This window comes from Mytilus galloprovincialis, chromosome 8 (assembly GCF_965363235.1).
Source record: "Mytilus galloprovincialis chromosome 8, xbMytGall1.hap1.1, whole genome shotgun sequence".
In the NCBI taxonomy this organism is placed as follows: Eukaryota; Metazoa; Mollusca; class Bivalvia; order Mytilida; family Mytilidae; genus Mytilus; species Mytilus galloprovincialis.
This window is the reverse complement of record NC_134845.1, coordinates 95,567,812-95,579,209: the sequence shown is the minus strand read 5'-3', so window position 1 is coordinate 95,579,209 and position 11,398 is coordinate 95,567,812. Positions and strand designations below refer to the sequence as shown.

At 33.7% G+C, this 11,398-nt stretch overlaps 1 protein-coding gene across 1 annotated transcript; it reads right to left on the bottom strand.

Moving 5' to 3' along the window:
• Window positions 1-1,510: 1,510 nt before the first annotated feature.
• On the bottom strand, window positions 1,511-10,916 carry LOC143043850 (uncharacterized). Its single transcript, XM_076216033.1, has 3 exons — window positions 10,271-10,916; window positions 9,151-9,198; window positions 1,511-1,562 (listed from the first exon to the last, which is right to left on the bottom strand). Exons 1-3 carry the CDS (start codon window positions 10,819-10,821, stop codon window positions 1,511-1,513), a joined length of 651 nt encoding a protein of 216 aa, XP_076072148.1. The 5' UTR covers window positions 10,822-10,916.
• Window positions 10,917-11,398: the final 482 nt, after the last annotated feature.

Here is an 11,398-nt window from a genome sequence, read left to right as displayed (position 1 = left end):
TATTGATAATTAAATTGACAAGCTGTAAATAGGTAGGGCAAAGAGAATAAGATAAACTAGAGGCTCTCAAGAGCCTGTATCGCTCACCTGACTCTACTTTGGTTTTTGAAATCATATGAAAACAGATTCCCCGCTGGCGGCCATCTTGGATAATGAATCGGCTATAAAGTAACAACACTTGGCCAGCACCTCTTAAGGAAAGGACTTTTCATGCTATGTTTGATTTCATTCAATTCCGTGGTTCTCTAGAAGAAGTCATTTGTTTGCATTTCCCATAGGGTCCTATGTTAAACTAAGTCCCCTGCTGGCGGCCATCTTGGATGATGGATCGGCTACAAAGTAACAACACTTGGTCAGCACCTCATAAGGAACATTCATGCCATGTTTGATTTCATTCCATTCAGTGGTTCTCCAGAAGAAGTCACTTGTTTGCATTTCCCATAGGGTCCTATGTTAAACTAAGTCCCCCACTGGCGGTCATCTTGGATGATGGATTGGCTACAAAGTAACAACACTTGGTCAGCACCTCATAAGGAACATTCATGCCTTGTTTGATTTCATTCCATTCAGTGGTTCTCTAGAAGAAGTCATTTGTTTGCATTTCCCTTAGGGTCCTATGTTAAACTAAGTCCCCCGCTGGCGGCCATCTTGGATGATGGATTGGCTACAAAGTAACAACACTTGGTCAGCACCTCATAAGGAACATTCATGCCATGTTTGATTTCATTCCATTCAGTGGTTCTCTAGCAGAAGTCATTTGTTTGCATTTCCCATAGGGTCCTATGTTAAACTAAATTCCCCGCTGGCGGCCATCTTGGATAATGAATCGGCTACAAAGTAACAACACTTGGTCAGCAACTCGTAAGGAACATTCATGCCATGTTTGGTTTCATTCCATTGAGTGGTTCTCTAGAAGAAGTCATTTGTATGCATTTCCCATAGGGTCCTATGTTAAACTAAGTCCTCCGCTTGCGGCCATCTTGGATAATGGATCGGCTACAAAGGAACAACACTTGGTCAGCATCTCATAAGGAACATTCATGCCATGTTTGGTTTCATTCCATTCATTGGTTCTCAGGAAGAAGTTCAAAATGTAAAAAGTTAACGACGACGACGACGGGCGACGACAACGGACGACAGACGACGGACGCCAAGTGATGAGAAAAGCTCACTTGGCCCTTCCGGCCAGGTGAGCTAAAAAAACATATATCATATCACCTAATAAAGGTGAATGTCAGAGTCAGACGACAAATAACTACTAAGAATAAGACGTTGATTTACAGGAGAGTTGTTCACAACAAACGTTATATACTTAAAGACACATATATGATTCATCATGTTTTTTTTATCACATCTTTAAAATAAAATAAAATTTTATCCAAAAAAAAAAACTTGCTTTGTGCTTTACATAGATTTGTTTTTCAAATGTTCATGTTTTATTTCATAATGAACTTTGCACTTGTACTTAATCGTGTGTACTCTTCCGAAAGACAACTACATAACATCACACTTACTCGCAGTTGTGGCATCTGTATCTGTATTGTTTAGCTGTTCTTGTAACTCTATAAAAAATTTCATATTTAGATATTCTCAAGGGAGATGTCTAACTTAATAGAATTTGATCTTATATAAATATAGGAATGTAACTTATTATTTAAAAACTCACCTTTAATTTTGCTCAGACATTTGAATCTCATATCAAAAAGTAAAATCACAAAAATACTGAACTCCAGAGAAATATTTAATCGGAAAGTCCATAATCACATAGCATAATCAAATGACAAAACACATCGAAAACGAATGGACAAGAACTATCATATTCCTAACTTGGTACAGGCATTTTCAAATGTAGAAAACGGTGGTTTGAACCTGGTTTTATAGCGCTAAACCTCTCACTTGTATCAAAATTATGCGCCCTAATTAGTCAATCTTTCAAAAGTGTCATTTTATGTCTTTTATCTCTTTTCTGAACAAATTTTTATCATGAATACTTTTAGGTATGATATTTTGGAAGTTTAACTAAACGAATTACATATATTTACATTGTTTTGTTACGGCCAGAAATCGCCTTTAAATTGTAGCCAACAAAAGACACAAATCAATAGTAAAATTTAACAACATTTAATATACAAAAGTTTACAAAAGGTATTACACAAATATTACTGTTAACTTAACTGTCAAAATATGAGTCCAATCTGTTATCTTTATCTGTATCCGGAAATCTTTCGGAATCCAATTTGAATATTACGTTCACTACTAATGTCACAATTCAGTATGATGTTGTTTGTAGAATAAAAGTGTCAATCCAAATGCTGTGAATACTAATGTCTATCAATGTCTATGTCCAAGTTTAATTATGAGAGTTTAACTTTAGTGTCTGTATATATAGTGTTGTCATGGAAAATTCTAGAACCCTCTATAATGGAACATTGTGGAAAATCCTGGAAATTTACAACGGAAGTTTCTGGAATAACGTAGAAGTTTAAATTACGCATCTTTTATAAGGATCATTCTAGAAAGTTCCAATCATTCTGTGATTGTTCCAGTGATTCCTAAACTGCACAGTTATAAGATTATTTGGTAAACAACTATCAGGCCATACAACACAAATTAGGCCAACATAAATAAACATAATAATTACAATATCATAACACCTCCCCCCTTAAAAGAAGTTTTAGTGTAACAAAAACTTATCATGAATAATATGAACAAAAATACATAATATATACAAAGTGATTTAACAAGCTCTAGATAAAGCATCAGCTATTACATTATCTTTACCCTTAATATGTTTTACAATTACATCATAAACTCCACCTAGTCAACCTCTGATTCTTGTTTCTCATTTTATGTATGAAGGTGAGAGGATTATGATCAGTACAAACAAGAATAGGATATACAGTGGGATTCAAATATACATCAAAATGTTGAAGTGCTGACAACATTGCAAAACACTCTTTTACAATAGTTGAATAATTTTTCTGATGTTTATCTAATTTCTTGGAAAAATATGATATAGGTTTCTCAACATTATCATTTGTCTCTTGGTATACAACAGCTCCAATTCCTACATCGCTTGCATCAACGGCAAGTTTAAATTGTTTTTCAAAGTCTGGAGTAATCAGAACTGGACTATTAATTAAAAGTGATTTGCTATTTTCAAAAGCGTTTTGACAATTTTCACTCCAGATAAATTTAGAATCTTTTCGTAAAAGATGAGTCAATGGTTGATCCACAGTAGCAAAATTTGAACAAAATTTTCTGTAAAATCCAATCATGCCTAAATATCTCATAAGTTGTTTTCTATTTTTTCAAAATTCACTTTTACCAAGATTAACAGTCAAATTTGATTGTGACAATCTATCAAAAGTATCATACAAATGTGTTAAATGCTGTTCCCAGCTATCACTACATACAATAAGATCATCAATATAAGCATAACAACAGTCTAAATCTTTTATAACATTATTGATCATTCTTTGAAATGTAGCTGGAGCACTTTTCATGCCAAATGGCATTACAGTATATTGAAATAAGCCATCTGGTGTAACAAAAGCTGATATTTCACGAGCTCTCTGTGTCAATGGAACTTGCCAATAACATTTCAATAAATCAAATTTGCTCACAAAGGAGTAAGTTCGGTAAGTGCCATATTTGGCCCCAATTATAAAGTTCATGGTTACAAGACAATAATTGTTTTAAGTTGCCTTAAAGACATGTGAAAAAGTTAAACAGAGCTGTTTTTGTCAAAGTTTAATTCTTAACACAACGATTTTTACATTCCAAAACGGTCAAGTTAAGGGAATTTGGTGAAATTTGACAAAATCAGCGGGATTTCAGCCAAATAAAGGACCAGGAAAAATAGAGCGCAGGCGTCGACAAGCTTAAAATTCAAATAAGACATATTAAATGTCTTCACAAACATTATTTTAAAAGATCTTTGTTGTCGACGTATGCGCTCTATGTTTCCTGTCAAATAATCTTTGGAAATTTACCCATTTTCATTGATTTTTTCGTGAAAAATCAATATGAGTACAACTTGTGACGTCATAATGAAACGCAGAAACGTAAAATTTTAAACAAAATGGCTTATATCCTATCTAGTCAATGTATTAGCTATAATTTATCGTGATATTGGTCAATAAATCCGAATTTGAAATTTACGCTAAAAAAAGTGGGCCATTTTAGGACCTTATCGAACATACTCCTTTTGCTTGACCAATATTGTCAATACAATCGTCTATCCTTGGAATCGGATAGGAATCAGATTTTGAGACTGAATTTACTTTTCTGACATCAGTCACGAAACGAAAGGTTTTATCTGGTTTTGGCACAAGAAGACAAGGAGAGCTCCATTCACTTTTACTCGGCTCAATAATATCATTGTCAAGCATATATTTAATTTCTTTTCTCATAGCTTCAAGTTTGAGTGGATTGAGCCGGTAAGGATGTTGCTTAATTGGAGAAGCATCTCCTACATCAACATCATGACAAACAACAGTAGTTTTGTTTGGCACATCTGGAAAAAGATTTTTAAAAGAAAATACCAAAGTTTTTATTTCTTCTCTACGATCAAAAGACAGATGTGCAAGTTTTGAGTCTAAATTTGACAAAATTTCTGAATTTTTCAATCTAACTGTCTCTTCCATAGTTTTAGAACTAAAAGGTGGTTCAATTACATCTGGTTTGTCATTATTGTTCTCAAATTTAACCATGCCTAAAGTGGCAACTGGTTTACTCTCACATTCATTAGTACGCTCAAAATATGGTTTTAACATATTAATATGATACACTCTGTTTTGTTTACGCCGACCTGGAGTTTTTACAATATAATTCAAATCATTGATTTTACTGTCTATTGTATAAGGACCACAATATTTAGCTTGTAAAGGATGTCCAGGGACTGGCAAAAATATCACCAGGCTCAAAAACTCTATCCCTGGCATCTTTATCATACCAAATTTTCATCTTGCTCTGTACATTTTTTAAGTTTTTCTGAGCAATTTGACAAGCAGTATACAATTTTTCTTTAAATCTAGATACATAGTCTAAAAGATTCAAGTCAGTATGTTCAGTAAGCCACTTTTCCTTAATCAATTTTAACGGTCCCCTTACAGTATGGCCAAATACCAACTCAAAGGGACTAAATCCAATGGATTCTTGAACAGCCTCTCGGACTGCAAAAAGTTGAAAGTGAACTCCGTCATCCCATTTTCTGTCAAATTGAAGACAAAAAGTTCTAATCATATTCTTCAATGTTTTATGAAAACGTTCTAAGGCACCTTGAGATTCTGGATGATAAACACTTGATCTGTACTGAGCAATCCCTAACTGGTATACGACTTGCTGAAATAAACCTGACATGAAATTTGATCCCTGGTCGGACTGTATAGACTTAGGAAGTCCTACTAATGTGAAAAATTTGATCAAAGCTTTGACGATAGTAGGTGTCTTGATATTTCTGAGCGGAATAGCTTCAGGAAAGCGGGTAGATGTACACATGATTGTCAATAAATATGCATTTCCAGTCTTGGTCTTTGGTAAAGGTCCAACACAGTCAATTAGAACTCTGCTGAAAGGTTCGTCAAAGGCTAGAATAGGCAGAAGTGGTGCTGGTGGTATTTTCTGGTTAGGTTTACCAACAACCTGGCATATATGACATGATTTGCAGTATTCTGCAACATCATTTCTAAGTTTAGGCCAGTAAAAATGCTGCAAGATCTTAAGGCAAGTCTTCCTTATACCTAAGTGTCCAGCCAAGGGGGTGTCATGGGCAAGACCAATAATTTCTTGTCTATAAACTTTAGGCACCACCACTTGGTATAGCACTCTCCATTCCTCCTCTGGGGTAGCATCAGGAGGCCTCCACTTCCTCATTAAAATACTGTCCTGATAGAAATAGCATTCGGCCACTTTGTCTGCTTCCTCCTGTGGTTGAGCCCTCTGGCTGAGCTGAAGAATCTCAGGGTCTTTATGTTGTTCTTCGAGTAAATTATTTCGGTCTATTGAATGGCTGTTCACATCTGGCCATGGCATAATAACATTTTTGTTAACACTAGGTGGTTTTATAATAGCCTTTTCTGAGTTACCAGGATCTTCAATATCAGCTAAAAAAGTGTCAGAAAGGTCCATGTAATCAAACTGGTCTTCTTGCAAATTCTCATCTTGTTGTTTTCTAGCCATCGCCTTAGTAACAACACAAGCTGGATACAATTCAGCATCATCTTCAGGTGATTTAACATCCACCACTGGTTCACTGGTAACAATTGGTTCAGCAACCACTTTGTTCCTAGCTAGATCATTTCCTAGCAATAATGTAACACCCTCTACAGGGAGATTAGGACGAACACCTACAATAACTGGTCCAGTTATCAAATCTGACTTCAGATACATACGATGGAGAGGAACATCTATACAACCTAACTCTACACCTTGTAACAAAACGGAGGCACCAACAGAAGTCTTCTCGGACAAAGGCAACACACCTTCTAACAATAAAGACTGAGAAGCTCCAGTGTCCCGTAAAATCTTAATAGGCTGAAGAGTGGTATCATCAACAATAGAAATAAACCCATTAGACATAAAGGGTTTATATTCCTCCATGTAATCACAAAAACTGGACTTAAAAGCCTGACTCGCAGGACATTCCAACGTACTGGTAATATAAGGTGTCGTACACGCACTGGACTTCGGCTTATTATCTCGTTCATTCTTCTTCTGGAGTCTAAAACAATCAGCCATCAGGTGACCATTCTTCTTACAATAAGCACAAATCAGTGACTTCTTCTCAAAAGTATCAAATTTTGGACTAGACATATTAAAACTGGACTGACTCTTATTCTGTGCAACAGGCTTACTATCAGTACGCTCAGTGCTTTGATTTTTGTAATTTCCACTGGAAGTATTAACATTTTGACCCTTGAAACTTCTTTTATGTGAAAGAGTATAATTATCTGAAATAACAGCTGCATCATGTATTGACTCAACAGTTTTGTCGTCTAAATGTGTTTTTAAGTCTAAATGAACACATTGTTTGAACTCTTCTAATAACATCAATTGTCTTAGGTTATCAAAATTGTTATCTGTTTTCTTTGACGTAAGCCATTTATCAAATAGATCTTCTTTTTCCCGAGCAAATTCCACATATGTTTGTGAATCAAACTTTTTATAAGATCTAAATTTCTGTCTATATGCTTCTGGTACTAGTTCATAAGCTTTCAAAACTTCCTGTTTTACCATATCATAATCAGAACTTTTTTCTGATGGAAGTGCGGAATAAATTTCAGCGGCCTTACCCTCAAAAACACTTTGCAGCATCGTAGTCCAATATGGTTTCGGCCATTTCAAATTATTTGCAATTTTCTCAAACTGTGGAAAATATTTATCAACTGTTTTTTCACAAAATTTCGGAACCAAACGTATATTTTTTGCTGCATCAAAATAATCTGATTTCGACTGGACTTTAGTGTTATTTTCCTCTTTGCCAATTTCAATTTTCATTTTTTCCATCTCTAGCCTTTCCCTCATTTCAAGTTCTTTTAATTTTAATTCATCTTCTTTTTCCTTTTTATCCATTTCCAATCTTTCCTTCATTTCCAGTTCTTTTAATTTAAGTGTATGTTCTAATTCAAGCTGTTTTAATTTAAAGGCGTCAACATTTTCGACCTTAAGATCAAGAGCCTCTTCACCTAAAATTTCTGATTCAACTAATTTGTCTATAACCAAATTTTGTATAACTTGTTTTCTCACAGAAACTTTAAAAACTAATTTCAGTTGTTTAGCAAGCAACACTAATTCCTCTTTCTTTAAATTATCAAAACTCTCCAGGTCTGGCGTTTTCAAAAATTTACCAGCATCAAATGCCATTTTGTAGAATTTTGTTGGCTAGTTATAATACAAATACTAAACAAATTTTGAATAAAATATTTTTAAGATCCCAGGACGAGCCCCCAATTTCTGTTACGGCCAGAAATCGCCTTTAAATTGTATCCAACAAAAGACACAAATCAATAGTAAAATTTAACAACATTTAATATACAAAAGTTTACAAAAGGTATTACACAAATATTACTGTTAACTTAACTGTCAAAATATGAGTCCAATCTGTTATCTTTATCTGTATCCGGAAATCTTTCGGAATCCAATTTGAATATTACGTTCACTACTAATGTCACAATCCAGTATGATGTTGTTTGTAGAATAAATGTGTCAATCCAAATGCTGTGAATACTAATGTCTATCAATGTCTATGTCCAAGTTTAATTATGAGAGTTTAACTTTAGTGTCTGTATATATAGTGTTGTCATGGAAAATTCTAGAACACTCTATAATGGAACATTGTGGAAAATCCTGGAAAGTTACAACGGAAGTTTCTGGAATAACGTAGAAGTTTAAATTACGCATCTTTTATAAGGATCATTCTAGAAAGTTCCAATCATTCTGTGATTGTTCCAGTGATTCCTAAACTGCCCAGTTATAAGATTATTTGGTAAACAACTATCAGGCCATACAACACAAATTAGGCCAACATAAATAAACATAATAATTACAATATCATAACAGTTTATATATGTCGTGCAACCCTTTAGTCTTATCTATCAGAAGTAAACAATATGTATATTCTAAAACCAACGTCGCTAACATTAGTCGATTACGTGCAAAAAGAGACACAATTTAAAGCCATTTATGGTACTGTAGATCACTTATTAGTTTTTAGTGTTTGTTATATAATAATAACATGTCTACAAGAGAAAGAACCATTAGTTAACATATAACAACTTAGTATTACCTTAGCCGTATTTGGCACAACTTTTTGAATTTCGGGTCCTCAATGCTCCTTAACTTTGTACTTGTTTGGCTTTATGACTATTTTGATCTGAGTGTCGCTGATGAGTCTTATGTAGACGAAACGCGCGTCTGGCGTATTGAATTATAATCATGGTATTTTTGATAACCAATTAGTATACGTGCGTATTGTTAATATCATACTCATCGGTTCCGTTGAAATCTAAACCATTTGAACAAAGGATAAGTATAGAGTTCACGAAAAGTAAAAGCAAAAGTGTAGCAAAAGTCAAATCCACAGAAAAGACGAACACAAAAACGGGTCTAATAGAAAAACTTTGTTACATGTCTATTATAAATACAAACCTGACGTTCTCCTTAGGTTTAGGGTTTTCTTCTTTTTTGACAGTTTCTCTGCGTAAAAATAATGATCTTATTAACAATTTCATTCACATCTTAAATGTCCGTTACAATTGCATTTAAAGTACTGTTTTTTTTTTCTTTTTCACTTATTCAGGTACAAAATGTGGGTTATAAGGAGAAGTATAATATACACAGTCATTTGAATTATCTGTTTTCTTTGTGTATGCCCTGCCGGAATGTTTTCCTTGTGATTGATTTGATAATATTTTGATAATAATTGTTATATTAAGTTTGAACTACCACTTTTTTATTGAGAACTGCAGGTTCAAGTATGTCTATTAATAGTTTGTACTGACATATCGTATATGTCTATTATTAAAGACCGCTTAGTTTTTCCTTGATTGTTGACTTCTTGGCGTGCATCCCAAAGTATTTTGATAAGACTTCAACTAGAAAGGCTAATGATTCAAAAACCAAAGTATTCTACGTATTTGACATAAATTTTGTCTTTAAGATAAAAAAAAATCATTATTATAGGATAACGACGTCTTCTTTGTTTAAGTAGCTATCGTTGATCGTACTACAAATTCAGAATCATTCTTTTACACATTTGGATATTTAATATCCAATAGTAGATACTGGAATGCTAATTTGTACTGTATCTTAATTACTTAAAGTATAAATCGGAATTCTTATTTCTTTTAGTAGATATTGAAAAATTTAAATGTGTACTCGGAGGATTTTGAATCCTACTGAATTCCTATTTAAACTGTAAACATATATTTAGGATTCTATAAAGTCAACCCATAAATTTGCTTGTTTTGTAACTCATGAAATGCTGATTATTTTAATCAATGATCCGAGAACACCGACAATTTTGAATAACAGTGTATATACTGGCATTGCATTATCGCATATTCTATTAAATCTGGAAAACTTTGATTATCTAAGATACTAATACATAATATAATTGAAACAACATGAACAAGAAGCGGAAATGCCATAATTATTCAATCCTTTGCAGTCGAAAAGAGACTGCTTATATACCAAAGTTCATATGAAAAAAGAGGAAAAGACAATAAGAGTTTTCAAAGCAATTTCATAGAATCAATAACAAACTTACCCAAATGTTAGTTCCCCAAACAGTTTTCCTATTTCTCCCTCTGCTACTGTCTTTTTGGCATATTTGACTGATGGCATAATAGGAATCTGTATTTCTTCTATTTGATCGATTTGTGACTTTATTTGTTTAAGTTTCTGTAACAATTTCGTAGTATCTTTTATACCCTGCGTGTCTTGATAAAACTTCTGCTGCTCCTTTGCCTTATCCAAAGCTGTTTTTAACTCATTGCCAACAGACTGTAGGGTTTTAACATTCCTTGTGTCTTTCTCCTTCAGCGTGATAATAAGACCTTCGACTTTCTTATCAATCATCTCTTTCAAGTGTCTGCCTTCTTCTCTTATAGCCTGGATAGCTTTCTGTACATCAGCTTGATATGTATGGGTACCTTGATGGATTTCTATTATATTTGACTGTAGCTTTTTAATTTTCGTTTCAACATCAATGTTTACCTCCGCGTTGATACCTTCCAAGTATTCCTTTATCTCCGATAGATCATGTTTTTTGTGATTTTTAATAGCACATATCTTACAGACTGGTATACTACATTCCATGCAATAATATATGAAGTTTTCATCATGTTCATTACAATATAGTTTAACTTCCGGGTTAATATTTGGGCCACTTAGAAATGTGTGATTTTTTGCTAATTTTCGCCCTTAAATGAGAGATTTTACATCCATCACAAAACAGCTGGTCACACTGTTCGCAGTAGTTATGTCCAGGATTAAACACACATATTTCACACGTTTTGGACGCTACCTGGGCCATCTAGATTTTCCTGCGTTATTCTATCTATTGCAGAAAAAAATCCATTTCAAATAACATGAATATTCTATAATCAAGTTATGTTTTTATTTTTTATTAAATTGAAGTTTGATTTTGGTTGAATGCACACTGGCTGCCGGCAGTTGACACATTCCTGTTATGTTATTCCGTCAAGGGGATTTACAACTGAAAAAAAAACTTTCTTTGAAATCACTATCTGATTGAGGTAGTATTCTTTTGCATACGCAAATATTTTATACGATACATTACACATATTCATTGTTCCCGTTGAAAATATGAATGGATAGCTCTAATGAATTGCTTTAAAAAAAAGGAAAGAAATACTGGGATCACCGTACGTTT